General features: G+C 49.2%; 1 protein-coding gene across 1 annotated transcript in view; it reads left to right on the top strand.

Moving 5' to 3' along the window:
* Nucleotides 1-234: 234 nt before the first annotated feature.
* GRID2 (glutamate ionotropic receptor delta type subunit 2) overlaps nt 235-20,611 on the top strand; it is a 1,033,277-nt gene continuing 1,012,900 nt past the window's right edge. Inside the window, exon 1 of the mRNA XM_064148337.1 lies at nt 235-522. Coding sequence (XP_064004407.1) covers nt 435-522 — 88 coding nt within the window. The 5' untranslated portion in view covers nt 235-434. The remainder of the gene's footprint in view (nt 523-20,611) is intronic.

Raw genomic sequence — 20,611 nt, forward strand, 5'->3', positions numbered from 1 at the left:
CTCGTGTGTGCGTGTCTGCGTGCGTGTGTGTGAGAGAGAGAGAGCGTGTGCGTGGTGTGGGTTGGAAGTTGCTGTGCAGCAGCCGGGACCGAGCGGATCCCTGGACCCGGCGGAAGGATGGGGATGGTCTGACCAGCAGAGGCGTCTGCTGCCCGTGGCGGCGCCCGGGCTGGATGGATTTGCTGCCGACGCTCCCAGCAACTCTGGTGCTGCACAGGAGCCCCCCGAAGTGACGAGAGGTTTCGCCGAGAAGAGAGGCGCTCCGAGCCCCGGGCTCGCCCCCTGCCCAGCCGCGGCTGGTCGCCAGCCACCGGGATTTACACGCTTCTCCGCCGGCATCTCAAACTCTTGGGTTTCCTCCGCCGCGCTATCCTCCGCGGTGGCACCGTTCGGCCAAGAGATCTGTTGTTACAAAGCCTGGACCTCAGGAGGAGATGGAAGTTTTCTCCCTCATCCTGGTCGTGTCCGTCTGTTGGACTCGAACCTGGAAAGCGGCGATTGCAGATTCAATCATTCATATCGGTAAGGGGGTGCTGCGTCTGCTGGTGCTGCTGGACACTTTTCCAGCTCTCCTTTCGCATCCTTCCTCCTCTTGGCAGGCTTCCCCCCCGCCAACCCCGGCTTCCCCCGCTGCCCCCTCTCTCTTTTTGCCTTATTCGCTTGCCGGGGCTATTTTGTTCGTTTGTTCCTCTCTTATAAGTGTTTTTCCACCAGGCTCTTGGGCGTCCTCTGTCCCCCTCAACGCTGTGTGTAAAGGTTTCTCGTCGACCGGCTATGTGCATGCTTTAGACCTTGAGGTTTTACGCTGATGATCCGGTGGGGTAGGGGGCGCAGAGCTCGGTCACTTCCCCGCTCTTTCCCCGTAGACCCTCAGCTCCAGTCGGCCTTCTCCCTACCCCGACTTGCCCGCGGGCTGAGGAGACCCGGAGCCTCTCCGTATTTCCCGCACCACGGTGACAGCCACGCAAAGCCCCCTCCTTTTCCTTCCCTCGTACCCCGCACCCCATCCCGCCTTCCTCTCCCGCGGCGGAACAGGTGGTTTGGCAACGTGAGCGCTTCCCCTCCCGCGGCTGGCGGCCACAGGGGCGGGGTGGGGGGCGCCGGCCGCCCGACCGCCACCATGCCCGCCGGCCCCTGTGCCCGCCGGCCGAGCGTCTCCAGGGGCCGCGGCGCCCCGGGGAGGGCAGCGGCCTCCCTCGCTGCCGGCAGGTGCGGGGCGGATGGCGGGGGCAGCTGAGGCGGCTGCAGGCCCCCCCGTCCCGACCGCGGTGGGGCAGCGAGGGTGATGCCCAAGCACGGCGCTGCCCGCACTCCCCGGCGGAGAGAAGGCGCCGGGCTTCCCCTCAGCCGCCCGTCTCCCGCTCTCTCCCCGCTCTCCGGAGCTACCCCCGGCCCGGCAGCCCTCCCTGTGGCCAGGCGCATCCCTGGGAATCGCTGAGCCCTGCTGCCGAGCAGCGTTTTGTGCCCGCGACTGGCTACGAGAGCGGTTGGGGGCTCCCCCTGCGCCGGCCGGAGGTGCGCGGGGAGGGGGGAAGCGAGGAGGAGGCGAGGAGGAGGCGAGGAGGGCGCTTCCCCCGCGGCCGTTCGCCCATCTGCAGGCCCAGCACGCAGGCAGAGAGGGGGCCTGGAAGCGCGGGGGCGGGCGGCCGGCGTCGCGCTGGCCGGGGGAAGGTGCATTCGGGGGCAAGGTCCCGCCGGGATTTTAAGGAGGTCCCCGGTGTGGTGCCGGCTCCGGTTGTGGGGCAGCTGCCTCCCTCCCTATCGCTGGCCTTATAAATATGTCTGCCAGTGCGTGTGGTGGGGATCCATGGCGGGTTTGTGTGAAAGGGGGAGCGGGAAGGACGTGGGGGAAGGCAGAGCGGCAGGAGCTTTGCCGGAGGACACCGATGTTCGGGCAGCGGGGAGCGAGCCCTTCGTGCGAGCCTCCCCACCCCCGAACCCCGCGGCTGCCGCTCCCCTTGGGTACCGCAACTTGATCGGGGTCAGCCCCCAGAGCTGTGTGCGACGGGTGCACCAAATACTGCACGGGGGAGGCAGAGCTTCCATGCCCTCCTTTTAAAGCGAGAAGGACTTCGTTCCTTTTTTTAAACGCTCCCCGGTTGTAGGCTGCTTAAAGCAACGCTACGAGACGGATACACCGTCTTTGGGATTTGTTAGGAGCTTGCAACAAATAGACGAGGTCTTACTCGGGGGGAAAATGTTGGCTGTGTAGCAGGTGAGGAGTTTCTTCGCCACCCCCTGCCTGGCATCCTCCTGGCTAAAGCAGCGCTGCCTGATGAGCTGTGTGCCTTTGCACCAGCATCATGGGAGACAAGAGCTTTCCTGCCTGCTAATGACAGTTTTGTATGTTTCACTTACTTATATCTGATGGGTGCAACGCATTTTGCCACTGAGGCCTTTTTATAATGCTGTTAGTGATCAGATACATCAACACAGTAAATCCTTATTGAAAACAAAGCAATACCAAAATAGTTGCTTCTTGCAATTAATTTGTCTGGAGAGGCAATTAGTACAGTTGACAAGGGGATTATCTCTTTTTATAGACTGGTTTGTGTTGCTATGAAAATGGCAAACTGATAATTGTTACAGAGAGCTTTAAATCTACTAAAATGAATACACTGAAAAATTAATGACCTGAAATTAGAACTGTTTTAACCCTCAATGAGTAGACAGCTGAATGTTCCAACTTACACGGCTTGCAAATGAAAATTTGCCCCCTGGTAACACAGCACTGTTTTGTGACCTGGATGTCCTGCCCTGCTTTATTGGTTTTGAGCCACTTGTACTTAGGTATAAAACATTTACCATAAGTAATAGGCTGTATTTATTATATGAGCTAGCAAAAGCAGTAGCAGGGTACTCTACAGACATCTTTCAACTACAGAAGAATTTATAAAGCCAAAGGGGGAACCTCCCACACACACACACACAAAATCCAACCAAAAAAAACCCCACAACCCACTCAATTCAGGGGTTAAAAAAAATACATCTACCAGAGGTAGTACTGAAGCTTTAGGCAACAAACAGAAGAAATGCAGTACCTTTTTGTTCTACCTTGTTGAGACATTAAAGGGGGAAGTATTTTCCCATGTCTGGGGTGGGGGGGGTGGAGATGGCCATAAGAACATGTTACCTGTGCATCCCCTTTTTCTGACAGCACATACTTTTGCAGTATGCTGCACTAACTCTTGCCTACCTCTTCGATGTGTCCTCTGTAAAGGGCTGTTCTCTGCGTGGAAGTGTGTTGCCAGCCAGCTCTTGCACGGTGACCAAAAACCTGCTACCATTTAGTGAGTAGGGATTAACGACTCGATGGTGCCAGTGGGAGTGTGGTGGCTGGTGTTTATTCGGGGGATGCTTTTTCATACTTCTCTCTTCTTACAGCTGCTGCTTTTGGTCATTAGAGCAGGTCACTGTGTAAATGCACACGTCTGAATATCAATGTTTTCCTGCATCATCTTTTCTGCCTGGGTAGGGCTACTCAGGGTCTGCATGTTTCTGCTGCCCTGCTCTCAGAAATAGGAACTGGCAGTTCAGAAAGACTACATTAAGCAGTCTTGTGAAAATGATGAAATGAATCAACTCCACTGTAATTTTTCCTTACCCCTATATAAGAAAAGAAAAAAAAAAGAGAAGGTGCAGGGTTACCATGTCAAAACTGTGCAATTCCATATTATGCTGCTCCTCTCAGCCCATGCATTGATTGAGTAATTTCATCAGCCCCACATTACTTGATTGCTTAGAAGTTTCCTAATGATCTGTATGCTGTAGGAAGAATCTGAAAGTCGTGAGCGGAATGACAATGATTTGGTGTTTTATGAGGCTATTCAAAAAGTCGCTCTGATTTATGTAGCTTGGAAGCTCCAAAGTCTTTGAGATTAGCCACGCTGCCTGATATTTTCTTCATCCATCAGTCGTCCCACACTCCTCACTCCCTAAACAGGAGTTTGGTACAGTGCTTTAATTAAGCAGGGATTAGGTGGCATTCCTTGTCAACTGCACAATTTGTGTCTGCTTTGTATCTTCTGCAGCTGATGGCCTCGGGCTTTTGTATTTCGGACTTGGTGCTCATTTTTCTCCCCCTTGTCAAGTACCTGGTGGTACACCTGCGTGTGTGTGTGGCTTTTCTGTCCTTCTCTTTAAACACGTTAAGGAAACTTGTGCATTAGGTGCAACAAAGCCACTTAGGGCAGCAGCGACGTAGCGTGGTACAGGAGTTTTAGCTGGAAAAATATAGCTGAGTATCTCTTAAGGCTAAGCTGTTGCAGCAGTCTGCAACAGTAGTTCAGACACCCTGGTTGCTTCAGCTTGGGCTGTCTCAGTGGCTACAGTCATACGGAGTGGAGTTGTGTACAGCCCTTAGCTTTCTTGGTTGCAATGACCATTTCAGAAATGCATATGAAATTTAGTTATGTGCCTTAACTTATATACTGATGCTTTATATAGAGATACATATAATAATATATATGTGTATATATATCCATTCCAGCCTCTCGCCACTCTCATGCTCAACAACTTCCTCCTCACGGCCAGCCTGAACCTACCCACCTCCAGCTTTGCTCCATTCCCCTCAGTCCTGTCAATCCCTGACAGCCTGAAAAGTCCTTCCCCAGCTTTTTTGTACCCCCCTTCAGATCCTGGCAGGCCACAACAAGGTCACCTGGGAGCCTCCTCTTCTCCAGCCTGCACAGCCCCAACTCTTTCAGTCTGTCCTCTCAGCAGAGCTGCTCCAGCCCTCTGAGCATCCCAGTGGCCCTTCTCTAAACACTCTCCAGTATGTTCACATGCTTCCTGTAATGGGGGGCTTCAGAAGTGGACACAATACTCCAGATGGGGTCTCACCAGAGCATTGATCCAAGTTCTCTGTCTTTGAGAAAGACAAAGGAATAACCCCCCAGCCAGCCATTTCCAAGGGGTGTCCTAACAAGTGCCTGACACAGCAATCGTGGTGCGGCCGTGCGCTGCCAGCTGACAACTTGTGGGTGCACAGAGCCTTTATCCTCACAATGCCATCTTCAGAAAGAAAACACACTGGAGGAAAATCTTTTAAGACTGTGACTACATAAACCTACCAACTAAGGTTCATCTAACTTAATGAACAAAGGCATTAAGTATGATTCTCTTCCACTCCCTGGCCCTGTAGAGCAAGTAGTATTGGCAGGAGATGGCTTTTGTAAGCCATTAGGTTACTCCCTAGACACAGGCTTGAAGTTACATAATTCTCTTCCCTTTGATATATAGCTATCTATAATCTGCCACGACAGTCTGGCTTGGAGGAAATTTATTGGAGGCTTTTGCCTTTTGAGCTTTGTATTCTTACTCTTGTCACTGCTACTCAGTTGCTTGATTGTTGGGTTTTTGTTGTTTGGGTGGGTTTTTCTCCAGCACACTGTCAATGCTCTTATAAATAGCTTGGTTATTGTTTATTTTACCTTTTTTCCCATCACACTATGAGTGCTCTTATAAATAATTTGGTTATTGTTTATTTTACCCTTTTTTCCCATCACACTGTCAGTGCTCTTATAAATAACTTGGTTATTGTTTATTTTACCCCTTTTTCCCCATCACACTATCAGTGCTCTTATGAACAACTTGGTTATTGTTTATTTTACCCTTTTTTCCCATCACACTATCAGTGCTCTTATAAATAACTTGGTTATTGTTTATTTTAACCCTTTTTCCCCATCACACTATCAGTGCTCTTATGAACAACTTGGTTATTGTTTATTTTACCCTTTTTTCCCCATCACACTATCAATGCTCTTATAAATAACATGGTTATTGTTTATTTTACCTTTTTTCCCCATCACACTGTCAATGCTCTTATAAATAACTTGATTGTTGTTATTTTACCTTTTTTGCCATCACACTATCAATGCTCTTATAAATAATTGATTATTGTTTATTTTACTTTTGTTTTCCATCACACTATCAATGCTCTTATAAATAACTTGGTTATTGTTTATTTTACCCTTTTTTTTCCCATCACACTGTCAGTGCTCTTATAAATAATTTGATTATTGTTATTTTACCCTTTTTTTCCCATCACACTATCAATGCTCTTATAAATAACTTGATTACTGTTTATTTTACCTTTTTTTCCCATCACACTATCAATGCTCTTATAAATAACTTGATTACTGTTTATTTTACCTTTTTTTCCCATCACACTATCAATGCTCTTATAAATAACTTGATTATTGTTATTTTACCCTTTTTTCCCCATCACACTATCAGTGCTCTTATAAATAACTTGGTTGTTGTTTATTTTACCCCTTTTTCCCCATCACACTATCAGTGCTCTTATAAATAACTTGGTTATTGTTTATTTTACCCCTTTTTTCCCCATCACACTATCAATGCTCTTATAAATAACTTGGTTATTGTTTATTTTACCCTTTTTTTTCCCCATCACACTTTCAATGCTCTTATAAATAATTGATTATTGTTATTTTACTTTTGTTTCCCATCACACTTTCAATGCTCTTATAAGTAACTTGATTATTGTTTATTTTACCTTTTTTCCCATCACACTTTCAATGCTCTTATAAATAATTGTTTATTGTTTATTTCACTTTTGTTTTCCATCACACTATCAATGCTCTTATAAGTAACTTGATTATTGTTTATTTTACTTTTCTTTTCCATCACACTATCAATGCTCTTATAAATAACTTGCTTATTGTTTATTTTACTTTTCTTTCCCATCACACTATCAGTGCTCTTATAAACAACTTGATTATTGTTTATTTTACCCCTTTTCCCCCATCACACTATCAGTGCTCTTATAAATAACTTGGTTATTGTTTATTTTACCTTTTTTCCCATCACACTATCAGTGCTCTTATAAATAACTTGGTTATTGTTCATTTTACTTTTGTTTTCCATCACACTATCAATGCTCTTATAAGTAACTTGATTATTGTTTATTTTACCCTTTTTTGCCATCACACTATTAATGCTCTTATAAGTAACTTGATTATTGTTTACTTTGCCTTTTTTTCCCATCACACTGTCAGTGCTCTTATAAATAATTTGATTATTGTTATTTTACCCTTTTTTTCCCATCACACTATCAATGCTCTTATAAATAACCTGGTTATTGTTTATTTTACCCTTTTTTTTCCCCATCACACTGTCAATGCTCTTATAAATAACTTGATTATTGTTATTTTACCTTTTTTGCCATCACACTTTTAATGCTCTTATAAATAATTGATTATTGTTTATTTTACTTTTGTTTTCCATCACACTATCAGTGCTCTTATAAATAACTTGCTTATTGTTTATTTTACTTTTGTTTCCCATCATACTTTCAATACTCTTATAAGTAACTTAATTATTGTTTATTTTACCTTTTTTGCCATCACACTATCCATGCTCTTATAAATAACTTGATTAATGTTATTTTACCCTTTTTTTCCCATCACACTATCAATGCTCTTATAAATAACTTGGTTATTGTTTATTTCACTTTTTTTTCCTTCAGCACACTATCAATGATTCTCTGAATAGCTTGATTATTATTTGGTTTATTTATTACCAATGATTTTCTAACTAGTTCCTGTGAAATGCTAGTTCTACTTGGCAATCAGTTTCCACTTAATTTTCCTAACTAACTGGGTAGCATATGAGGTCATGGTAAAACTCTGTGCTAGTTTGAGGCTAACTGGAATGTTTTAATGGGAGAAATTAGATGATAGGTTGTTGAAGCCCCTTCTCTGGAGGTGTTTAAGGTCAGAGTGGATGAGGCTGTGGGCAGCCTGATCTAGGGTAGGGTGACCCTGCCCATGGCAGGGGGGTTGGAACTGGCTGATCTTTGTGGTCCCTTCTGACCCTGCCTGATTCCATGATTCTCTGAACTACCTATCCTTGCTAAGTCTCTAAAGCATCCAGAACCCTGAATTGGCCATATTAAATGGTAATGTTTGTGTAAGACAGGACAGGAGGCTCAGCCAAGAACTTGTAGCTGGGATATTTTGGTGAGAAGAATAAGTTGCTAGGCTGTGAAAAGGAAACAGTGGTGATGTCTGCTGCACTCATAGGCTTGCTGAGATGGATAAAAACAAGAGCACAAATACAGAGAAGGCAGAGCAGGAGAGTCAGAGTGTGTGTCTCTGTTGCAGTGGGTGCCCTGAATTGCTTCTGTGTAACTAATCCCTCTGCTTTCTAATCCCCCTTGCCCATTCTCCAAACTCTCCTTGCATGTAAGGCAGGCTCTGGGATAAGGTATGGAAAGAAGGTGGCAGAGTGGTTGGGAGCACCTTCTGGAGATGCTGGTTTCTGGCAGGGCTGTTGTGTGTCTGTGTTACCTTTAACTTGTCTGTTCCTGTCTATAGCTGTAACTGTTGTAATTCTGCTTGTATCTTGTGCTAAGCTGTGACTATAAAGCTTCATTCCTTAACTGCCAGCTGGCTGAGTCTAGCCTGGGTGACATCATAAGAGTGTGGGGGGGTTGGTAACTCCCAAACAGTCACAAACTCTCCTCATCTCCATGCCCTCAAAACCTAGCTTGTGTTTTACACTTTCAGTGATGACAACACTTGGGCAGTTACTGTTGCTGTTTGGAGTTAAGAGTGGTGAATAGGAAAAGGAGACAGCACTCACCTGCCTTTTGGCTGAAAAGGAGAAAATAATCAAACTCTGCAATGATGTAAGGCTGCTACAATACACAATAGCTTGGTGCGTTGCAAAATGTTGGCTGGCAGCCCTGAGGAGAGGGACTTGGCAGTGCTGGTGGACAAGAAGCTCAATCTGAGCTGTCAGTGTGCTCTTGCAGCCCAGAAAGCAACTAGAGCCTGGCCTGCAGCAAGAGCAGTGTGGGCAGCAGGGTGAATGAAGTGACCCTCCCCCTCTAGTCCACACTGCTGAGACCCCACCTGGAGTACTGCGTCCAGTTCTGGAACTCCTGGTACAAGAGGGATCTGGAGGTGCTGTCCAGAGAAGGGCCACAAGGATGCTCAGAAGGCTGAAGTTGGTCTGCTCTTAGGAGAGACTGAGGGAGTCGGGGCTGTTCAGTCTGGAGCGTAGAAGGCTTTGAAGTGACCTTATTGTGATCTTTCGGTTTCTGAAGGGGACCTACAAGAAAGCTGGGGAGGGACTTTTTAGGCTGCCAGGGAGTGATAGGACTGGGAGGCATGGAACAAACCTGGAAATGGATAGATTCAGGCTGGATGTTAGGAAGAAGTTCTTCAGCACGAAGGTGGAGACAGTCTGGAATGGGATGCCCAGGGAGGTGGTTGAGACCTCATCCTTGGAGGTGTTTAAGGCCAGGCTGGATGAGGCTGTGGGCAGCCTGCTCTAGTGTGAGGTGTTGCTGCTCACGGCACGGGGGCTGGAACTGGCTGATCCTTGTGGTCCCTTCCAACCCTGACTGATTCTGTGATTCTATGACTTCAGGTGACACACTTAAGCAGGCAAACTGTGCTACCTTTCTGCATCTGCAAACTCAGATGTCATGTCTTTGGTTTCTTTTTTAATTAGATGTGAATTCCAGCAGGAATAAGTTGCTATTTAAGCTAGCAAAATTGGAAGAACACTTTTGTTTCAGGCAGACTTGGCATGTCTGCTAAAATCTGGACAAGTCCACACCTGTGTGTCCTACAGGCTTTACAAGTCCAGCTTATGGCTTCTGCTATGCTGACACCCATCTCACAGAGCGCTGGATATACTCCTTTGGTTTTGATATCTAGAAGTGCCCAGAGGCAAATATGATGGTCACAGTCCAACAGCAAAGCATAACACACAGTTTGTAGGCAAACTGTTGTAGTGGCTGGGAGCTGGGCATGAAAGCTCATGTTTCTCTGGGGCATTTTATACCCTAGTCCAGTGCTGAGCACAGGGGCAGAAGAACCTCCCTTGTCCTGCTGCCCACACTGCTCCTGAGCCAGCCCAGGATGCCATTGGCTCTGCTGCTCACCTGGGCACTGCTGCCTCAGCTTCAGCTCCTCTCTCCCAGCACCCCCAGCTCCCTCTCTGCCTGCCTGCTCTCAGCCACTCAGTCCCCAGCCTGTAGTGCTGCTTGGGGTTGTTGTGGCCAAAGTGTAGAACTCTGCACTTGGCCTTGTTCAGTCTCATCCCATTGGCCTCTGCCCACCCATTCAGCCTGGCCAGGTCCCTCTGCAGGGCTCTCCTACCTTCCAGCAGCTCCACAGCTGCTCCTAGCTTGGTGTCGTCTGCAAACTTACTGGTGCTGGACTCAATCTCCTGCTCCAGATCATTAATAAAGATGTTGAACAGGACTGTGCCCAGCACTGATCCCTGGGGCACACCACTAGTGCCAGCTGCCAACTGGATGTGGCACCATTCACCACCACTCTCTGGGCCTGGCCCTCCAGCCAGTTCTTGTTCCATTTCAGAGTGAATCTGTCCAAACCATGATCTGCCAGCTTGGCCAGGAGCTTCTTGTGGCAGACTGTGTCAAAGGCTTTGCTGCAGTCCAGGTAGACTCCATCCACAGCCTGCCCCACATTCACCAGGCAGGAACCCGATCATAAAAGGAGATCAGGTTGGTGAGGCAGGACCTGCCCTTCCTAAACCCATGCTGGCTGGGCCTGAGCCCTTGGCCGTCCTGTAGGTGCTGTGTGATGGCACTCAAGATGACCTGTTCCATGACTTTGCCTGGCACTGAGAAGGCACCATTCTGAGCAGTGCAATACTTGACATGGAATCCATGCTAAGTGCATATTAAGTAAGGGTGGTGCTGCAATTTAAATCATAGGATCACAGAATCATAGACTCAAGCAGGTTGGAAGAGGCCTCCAAGCTCATCCAGCTCAACCTAGAACCCAGCCCTGGCCAATCAACCAGACCATGGCACTATGTTCCCCAGCCAGGCTTTGCTTGAGCACATCTAGGGACAGCAACTCCACCTCCCTGGGCAGCCCATTCCAATGCCAATCACTCTCTCTGCTAACAACTTCCTCCTAACATCCAGCCTAGACCTGCCCTGGCACAACTTGAGGCTGTGTCCCCTTGTTCTGTTGTTGGTTGCCTGGCAGAGTAGACCAACTCCACCTGGCTACAGCCTCCCTTCAGGTAGCTGTAGACATCAGTGAGGTCTGTCTTGAGCTTCCTCTTCTTCAGGCTACACACCTCCAGCTCCCTCAGCCTCTGCTCACCAACTCCAAGAGAGGAAGGCCTGGGCACAGCCTTCTGGACATGGTCCTTAGCTGGCTCATGGATTTGAAGCAGCACTGCAAGTGGAAAAGAGGACTTCAAAGTAGAATTTAATTGTGTTCTTGATGTAGTACCTTTAAACATACTTGGCACAGAGTATGTGCTAAACTGATGTTAAATAACTGTGGTGCTGCACTATCTAAATCATAGGATCAACCAGGTTGGAACAGACCTCCAAGCTCAGCCAGGCCAACCTAGCACCCAGCCCCATCCAATCCACTAGAGAATACATTTAGGGGATTAGATGAGTGTCTGTTTACATATGTACTTGAGTCCCTTCCTACAAGGACCAGCAGGGCAGTTGTCTCTGCTGTTCTTTATTGTAGCAGCCAGGCTCTGGTTTCTGATGAGTGTTATCCAAGCAGTTGTGAGATGGAGCCCAGGCTGTGCCTGCAGCCATCATATTAATAATGTTTTAGGTGGCTTGGAGAGGTAGAACTGATCTGTGCAGCAGGGAGGACACAGGGCTGATATTGAAGGTTAGGAGATGAAATGTACTGGTGTTTGGATGACAGTTATGAAACTTGGCTTGAAATTGTGCTCTGCTGTGGTTGTATAAGGTTCAGAATTTATATGCTTCACCCAGAGAAAGAGGCATTTTGTGTTCTGCATTGCACTGCAGAGTGCACTTCCGCTGGAGAGCCTCGCTCTGAGCCACATCAACACAAGGAAGGGAGATTCTGTGAGCTCAAATGCTTGCACTATAAAAAACACCCAAGCAAACACACAAAAACCTGACACTTAATGAGAGAGGATAATACAGTAAGTACAGTGTTCCTGGGTGGGGGTAGCGGATGTAGTGGATGTAGTCGACCTGGACTGCAGCAAAGCCTTTGACACCTTATGCCACAATAAGCTCCTGGCACAGCTGGCAGCTCATGGCTTGGACTACTCACTCTGAAATGGGTCAAGAACTGGCCGGAGGGCCAGGCCCAGAGAGTGGTGGTGAATGGTGTCACATCCAGTTGGCAGCTGGCACTGGTGGTGTGCCCCAGGGATCAGTGCTGGGCACAGTCCTGTTCAATATCTTTATTGATGATCTGGAGCAGGGGATTGAGTCCAGCACCAGTAAGTTTGCAGATGACACCAAGCTAGGAGCAGGTGTGGAGCTGTTGGAGGGTAGGAGAGCCCTGCAGAGGGACCTGGCCAGGCTGGATGGGTGGGCAGAGGCCAATGGGATGAGATTCGACAAGGCCAAGTGCAGGGCTCTACATTTTGGCCACAACAACCCCAAGCAGCACTACAGGCTGGGGACTGAGTGGCTGAGAGCAGCCAGGCAGAGAGGGAGCTGGGGGTGCTGGGAGAGAGGAGCTGAAGCTGAGGCAGCAGTGCCCAGGTGGGCAGCAGAGCCAATGGCATCCTGGGCTGGCTCAGGAGCAGTGTGGGCAGCAGGACAAGGGAGGTTCTTGTGCCCCTGTGCTCAGCACTGCTCAGGCCACCCTTGGAGAGCTGTGTCCAGTTCTGGGCCCCTCAATTCAAGAGAGATGTTGAGGTGCTGGAAGGTGTTTGGAGAAGGGCAGCAAGGCTGGGGAGGGGCCTGGAGCAGAGCCCTGTGAGGAGAGGCTGAGGGAGCTGGGGGTGTGCAGCCTGCAGCAGAGGAGGCTCAGGGCAGAGCTCATTGCTGTCTGCAGCAACCTGCAGGGAGGCTGTAGCCAGGTGGGGTTGGGCTCTGCTGCCAGGCAAGCAGTAACAGAAGAAGGGGACACAGTGTGAAGTTGTGGCAGGGGAGGTCTAGGCTGGATGTTAGGAGGAAGTTCCTGGCAGAGAGAGTGATTGGCATTGGAATGGGCTGCCCGGGGAGGTGCTGGAGTTGCCGTCCTGGGAGATGTTCAGGAAAAGCCTGGATGAGGCATTTTGGTGCCATGGTCATTGGCCAGGGCTGGGTGCTAGGTTGGACTGGCTGAGCTTGGAGGTCTCTTTCAATCTGGTTGATTCTATGGTTCTATGATTCTCTGGGTAGCATTAAAGTTGTAAAGTAAGGAGGTGGTACAGGGACATACTGTCTCTCTAGTCAGCTGTAAACGGATGGATTTGCAAGTGCAGGGTTAGATTTTAAAGCCCATTTCCATTGCACACATTAGTTCTGGAGTGATGAGGGAGTAGGGTGGAAAAAAAGATAAAAGGAAAAAAGTTGCCAGAGTTATGCTGGGTTTATCTGACAAGCTCTGCTCGAGAGGGAACTGGAAAAGGAAATGAGTGACAATGCAAGGAGGCAGGGGAAATAAGATAGCAACGGAGGTACTGCAGAGTGCTGTCAGTGCACAGCCAATGTGTGGCCTAGGCTGTGCTAAATGGCAAGTGACCAGCAGTAAAACAAGGGGACACAGTCTGAAGCTGTGCCAGGGAAGGTCTAGGCTGGATGTCAGGAAGAATTTGTTGGCAGAGAGAGTGATTGGCATTGGAATGGGCTGCCCAGGGAGGTGGTGGAGTGGCCTCCCTGGAGGTGTTGAAGCCAAGCCTGGCTGGGGCACTTAGTGCCATGGTCTGGTTGCTTGGGCAGGGCTGGGTGCTAGGTTGGACTGTCTGAGCTTGGAGCTCTCTTCCAACCTGCTTGATTCTGTGATTCCATGATTCTGTACCATTTGGGCAGATAAAGGTGTTTTTCATTTCTCTGATATTCCACTTTTTTGACCTATATTGAGATATATCCTTTCAAAACATGATTATCTTGCTCAAGGTTACTCTTTCTTCAGCTCTCCCTTTTGGGACCTATAGACCCAAGCAGTCTTGCAGCATATCCACTAATACCTAATGCACAGCTCAGGTACTTAGATCTCCAGCTCCATGCTATAGGCTGATAACAAGCACTGGGCTGTGTGGTAATGCATGCAATGTGCAGTTTTCAGTTTTAATCAGAGGGATTACTCTTTTTGACAATATTTAAGTGGATTCTTCCTTAAATTGGGGATGAGAACAGTTTTCACCTTCAGTAACAGCACAGAGATTTGGGAGGCTTTTTCCTTAGAAGGCAGGAGGTTGTAATGTAAATACAAGCCAGGAAACAGCACCCCACTGTGCTTCAGGCTGTACAAACGTGGAACAAAAAGTAGACTGTCAGAAGATTTGAAGATGAAGTAAAAAAAAAGAAGGCTTGGATCTCTCTGCAACTCAGGCAGTTTGTACACCAGGAGGCAAAGTTGCATATCCTGTGGCATCTTTTGAGAGACAAATTGATTCAGTTGTGTTTGTGAACGCTCACTCTGGATGCAGAGGAATGAAAGCACAGAGGTATGGTTACAGGGATGTCCTGACAAGGCAGGTGTACTGTGGCTGATCATAGGATGTTAGGGGTGGGAAGAGACCTCTGGAGAACTTCCAGTCCAACCCCCCTGTCACAGCAGGAGCAGAGAATCTAGCACAGGTCACACAGGAACACATCCAGACAGGGCTGCAAAGGCTCCAGGGAAGGAGGCTCCACAGCCTCTCTGGGCAGCCTGTGCCAGGGCTCTCTCACCCTTACACTCAACAACTTCTTCCTCATCTTGAGGTGCAGCCTGTGCTGCAGTTTCCATCCCTTGGCCCTTGTCCTGTGGCAGGGCACAGATGAGCAGAGGCTGTCCCTGTGCCTTCCTTTGAGGAGGTGTTTGAGAAAAGTGTGCATGAGGCACTTAGTGCCATGGTCTGGTTGACTGCCTAGGGCTGGGTGCTAGGTTGGGCTGGGTGAGCTTGGAGGTCTCTCCCAATCTGCTTGATTCTATGATTCTCTGAAGCTGCTCCAAGGACTTGGAAAACAACTTCTCTAGGCTGTTTCAATGATAAGTCAATTGATTCTATGATTCTTCCTGACCCCCAGCACTCAGCTACTGATAAACATTGCTTAGGTCCCCTCTCAGCCTTCTCCTCTGCAGACTGAGCAGCCCCAGGGCTCTCAGCATCTCCTCTTCAGGCCTTGTTGCAGTCTCTTCGGTATCCTCACAGCCCTCCCTTGGGCTCTCTCCAGCAGATCCCTGTCCCTCTTGAACTGGGGAGCCCAAAACTGGGTGCAATATCCCAGGTGGGGCCTCACTAGGGCAGGTGGATCTGCTGGCCACACAATTCTGAATGGCCCCCATGTTAGTCCTTACTGCTTTGGTGCACATGATACCCAAAGTTGCTCTGCCATGAGGTCAGAGAGGTGTTGGGCAATGAGGGCCAGCAATGTATGCATAATCATTACCTGCAATGCTTTATTGCCAGTAACATCAGTTAAATTGGCAAAACAAAAGCAGCCCTTACCTGATCAGCTGCCAACTCCTCCTGCTACAGGAGCTAAAGTGCAGTTATGCAGGGGCACACTCTCTGCCTCTTTGGTGTCAACAAACCTTTCAGAGAGCAGTTTTGTAAGAAGCCCATGTCCAAAGAAAATAGCCCCCTTTTTAGGGGGGGAAGTGGAACAATACATGTTAAACAAACGCCCTACTTTGTTTAAAAGAGACATTCAAATGTGATCAGTGATTCTGAAAGCATCTGCAGCCTCATTAGCCAGCCCTGCAGTTCCTAGAGTGTCATTGGAATATCATTGAAACAGCCTAGAGAAGTTGTTTTCCAGCTCCTTGGAGCAGCTTCAGAGAATCATGGAATCATAGAATCAAGCAAGTTGGAAGAGACCTCCAGGCTCAGCCAGCCCAAACTAGCACCCAGTCCTGGCCAAGCAACCAGACCATGGCACTAAGTGCCTCATCCAGGCTTGGCTTCAACACCTCCAGGCACAGCGACTCCACCACCTCCCTGGGCAGCCCATTCCAATGCCAATCACTCTCTCTGACAACAACTTCCTCCTAACATCCAGCCTAGACCTGCCCTGGCACAGCTTCATACTGTGTCCCCTTCTTCTGTTGCTGCTTGCCTGGCAGCAGAGCCCAACCCCACCTGGCTACAGCCTCCCTGCAGGGAGCTGCAGACAGCAATGAGCTCTGCCCTGAGCCTCCTCTGCTGCAGGCTGCACACCCCCAGCTCCCTCAACCTCTCCTCACAGGGCTCTGCTCCAGGACCCTCCCCAGCCTTGCTGCCCTTCTCCAAACACCTTCCAGCACCTCAACAGCTCTCTTGAATTGAGGAGCCCAGAACTGGACACAGTACTCCAGGGGTGGCCTGAGCATTGCTGAGCACAGGGGCACAAGAACCTCCCTTGTCCTGCTGCCCACACTGCTCCTGAGCCAGCCCAGGATGCCATTGGCTCTGCTGCCCACCTGGGCACTGCTGCCTCAGCTTCAGCTACTCTCTCCCAGCACCCCCAGCTCCCTCTCTGCCTGGCTGCTCTCAGCCACTCAGTCCCCAGCCTGTAGTGCTGCTTGGGGTTGTTGTGGCCAAAATGCAGAACCCTGCTCTTGGCCTTGTTCAGTCTCATCCCATTGGCCTCTGCCCACCCATGCAGCCTGGACAGGTCCCTCTGCAGGGCTCTCCTACCCTCCAACAGCTCCACACCTGCTCCTAGCTTTCTTGATAGGAATCAGATTGCTTCCTAGAGATATATGAATCACGTCTCAGATTTGTACCAGCACTGCAAATGCTGTCGAGACCATGGCAAATCAAATGGCTGAGGAGAGTGGTCACGAGAAAAGTGTGTCCCATATGCAATAGATACATTGGGCAGGGAATGCTCAGTGGCTCCTGGTGTCACCATCGTGGCAACACCACAAGGAAAAGCCAGCAGGAGCCTGCAGGAAACCACTCTTCACTGCAGGTGTGTCTGCAGAAGAGATGCTCTGGGAGTGGCATGGCTGTAGGAAAGGGTCTAGTGGGGCAGTCAGGGTGGCAATTTTGGAAGGTGCTGAAGGGTTATGGTTAGCACTGATGGTGGTTAGTTGGGTGAGGAAGGGATACAGAAAACCTCTGGAGGGGGATAATTGGGTGAGGAAGGATTACAGGAAACCTCTGGAGGGGGCTAGTTGGGTGAGGAAGGGACACAGGAAACCTTTGAAGGGGGCTAGTTGGGTGAGGAAGAGACACAGGAAACCTTTGAAGGGGGCTAGTTGGGTGAGGAAGGGACACAGGAAACCTTTGAAGGGGGCTAGTTGGGTGAGGAAGAGACACAGGAAACCTTTGAAGGGGGCTAGTTGGGTGAGGAAGGGACACAGGAAACCTTTGAAGGGGGCTAGTTGGGTGAGGAAGGGACACAGAAAACCTTTGAAGGGGGCTAGTTGGATGAGGAAGGGATACAGGAAACCTTTGAAGGGAGCCACCCTGGGTAATGAGCCAGGCCTGCTTTGTAAGAGTACAGGATAGCTCCAGAGAATATCAGGGAATGCTACATTTATGTGTGCTGGAGACTGGAGCTTTAAATGTGTAGGGCAGGCCATGCAGGAGAGATACATATGAGGAAAGCTGGGAAGTCCAAAGGAGTGAGAAGCTGGAATGGCCCCAAAACTAGTGAAAAGATTAATAATTCAATGCAAATGATGTTTTGAGAACAACCTTTCTAGAAGAGAATGTTAATCTTATAAACTGCTTAGACTATTGAATAGAAAATGCTTTGTTTCTCCTCCTCTAGTTCTACAGCAAAGCATTTTATTCATAGAATCATAGAACCATAGAATCAACCAGGTTGGAAGAGAGCTCCAAGCTCAGCCAGTCCAACCTAGCACCCAGCCCTGGCCAAGCAACCAGACCATGGCACTAAGTGCCCCAGCCAGGCTTGGCTTCAACACCTCCAGGCACAGCCACTCCACCACCTCCCTGGGCAGCCCATTCCAGTGCCAATCACTCTCTCTGACAACAACTTCCTAACAACATCCAACCTAGACCTGCCCTGGCACAACTTAAGACTCTGTCCCCTTCTTCTGTTGTTGGTTGCCTGGCAGCAGAGCCCAGCCCCACCTGACTACAGCCTCCCTTCAGGGAGTTGTAGACAGCAATGAGCTCTGCCCTGAGCCTCCTCTGCTGCAGGCTGCACACCCCCAGCTCCCTCAGCCTCTCCTCACAGGGCTCTGCTCCAGGACCCTCCCCAGCCTTGCTGCCCTTCTCCAAACACCTTCCAGCACCTCAACATCTCTCTGGAATTGAAGAGCCCAGAACTGGACACAGCTCTCAAAGTGTGGCCTGAGCAGTGCTGAGCACAGGGGCACAAGAACCTCCCTTGTCCTGCTGCCCACACTGCTCCTGAGCCAGCCCAGGATGCCATTGGCTCTGCTGCCCACCTGGGCACTGCTGCCTCAGCTTCAGCCTACTATCCACCAGCATCCCCAGCTCCCTTTCTTCTTGGCTGCTCTCAGCCACTCTGGCCCCAGCCTGTAGTGCTGCTTGGGGTTGTTGTGGCCAAAGTGCCGAACCCTGCACTTGTCCTTGTTCAACCTCATCCCCTTGGCCTCTTTGTGTTTTCCCTTCACCTGAGAGCAGTATCTGGCTGCTTTGCAGTCAAACAAGATCCATTTGATCTTTGTGTTGCCCAATAGTGTGGTACCCAGAGAGAAGCGATGAGGACTGATGTGTCATCTTCCACCCCTCTGCTCCCTGCAGAACTCTGAGCATACTTCTACCTGCCTGTGCTGTAGCATTCGACTTCTGGTTAAATAATCTTCCTCTGCTTCCTCTGTGTTTGAGTTTGGGGGGCTTTGTTTATTCATCTGTGGGTTTTTCCCCCCTCTGCTCTCTGTTTGTTCCTGGTCTGTGCTGTGGCTCCATGGAAGCTCAGCTCTGTGGCTGAGTGGGATGAAGGAGTGCAAACAGCCACAGCTTCTGCTCCATTGACTTTTGACCTAAATTAGAAAGGAAAGAAAGGGGAAAATAATGCAGTGTGTCTTTGGATTCAAAGCCTGCCGTGTCTGTCATGCAGTACGAGCTCTAGCTTCCTCCTCATCTTAAACAGCCATGAAGCTTGCAGGGAAAGTTAGACTTCTATTCAGGGATGCTCCAGGAAGGTGAGTGGATCTGAGTGGAGAGTGGACCTTCACAAGCCCTATGAGGAGAGGCTGAGGGAGCTGGGGGTGTGCAGCCTGCAGCAGAGAAGGCTCAGGGCAGACCTCATTGCTGTGTCCAGCTACCTGAAGGGAGGCTGTAGCCAGGTGGGGTTGGGCTCTGCTGCCAGGCAAGCAGCAACAGGATAAGGGGACACAGCCTCAAGTTGTGCCAGGGTAGGTTCAGACTGGATGTTAGGAGGAAGTTGTTGTCAGAGAGAGTGATTGGCATTGGAATGGGCTGCCCAGGGAGGTGGTGGAGTGGCTGTGCCTGGAGGTGTTTAAAAGCAGAGTGGATGTGGTGCTTGAGGCTGTGGTCTGGTGCTGAAGGCTGCTGGGATGAAGGTTGGACTGGCTGATGCTGGAGGTCCTTTCCAACCAAAGGGATTCACAGTGATGAGATGTGCTGAGGGATTTGGTTTAGCCAAGGACTTGTCAGTCTGAAACTAATGATTGGACTGCATCAGCTTGAAGGGCTTCTTCCAATCTAAGAAATGCTGTGATTGGACAGGGCTGGGTGATGGGTTAGATTGGATGATCTTGGAGGTCTCTTCCAACCTGCTTGATTCTATGATTTGATGCTTATCATACTGCATATGGGCTACAGAGACTCAGACCTGGGTTTCTGTCAACATCTGCCCTGGCCAATACCCATTCAAAGCAACAAAGGGACAGCCACTGGCTTGTATTTGCTCTAAATGAAATGTATGAAGAGTTGGGGGATCACAGATTTGGATTTATGTTTTTATGTCTGAGATCAATGAGCTCTAATGACAGAGGGGAGGAGCATCAGCAGTATTTCTTCAGGGGAAGGTAGGAAGGTTTGAGAGGTGGCATTGCTGAAACTCACCCTCTGCAGGACTTTTTCATCCTGTTCTTCATGGCTACTGTGAGGGATTTTGATAACATTTTGGGGTTTTAAAGGATGCATTGTTCTCCTAATGTTCCTAAGGCTGGCAAATGTCCCAGAAGCAAGAATTAATTGGCCCTTGGTGTTGTGTCCAGCAGGGACTACAATTGTTTGCAGAAAATGCTAGGTTTGTAGACTCCCATCTAGAACGTGAAGAGGAGAGAGGTTAACTTCATACAAGCAAGTGCTTTGGAGGAACAAGGACAATATTCAAATTGCCTCTGTTGGTGCTTTGGAATCTGGAGAGCCATCTCTGTGGCCCCCATTGGTTCATTCTGCTTAGCTCTTTAGAGCAAGCATGAGCAGTGTCCTTTCTCTCTAACCTCCAAGCACCTGCAAAGAGTAATCAAATACCTACTCCTCTGGAAGAGCCTCTGTTCTGGTGTTCTGATTTGGCTTCAGGATTAAGCATGAGGGAGGTCTTTTCATAGAATCATAGAATCAAGCAGGTTGGAAGAGACCTCCAAGCTCAGCCAGTCCAACCTAGCACCCAGCCCTGGCCAACCAACCAGACCATGGCACTAAGTGCCCCAGCCAGGCTTGGCTTCAACACCTCCAGGCACAGCCACTCCACCACCTCCCTGGGCAGCCCATTCCAATGCCAATCACTCTCTCTGCCAGGAACTTCCTAACAACATCCAGCCTAGACCTC

Source organism: Pogoniulus pusillus, chromosome 9 (genome assembly GCF_015220805.1).
Source record: "Pogoniulus pusillus isolate bPogPus1 chromosome 9, bPogPus1.pri, whole genome shotgun sequence".
Taxonomy (NCBI): domain Eukaryota; kingdom Metazoa; phylum Chordata; class Aves; order Piciformes; family Lybiidae; genus Pogoniulus; species Pogoniulus pusillus.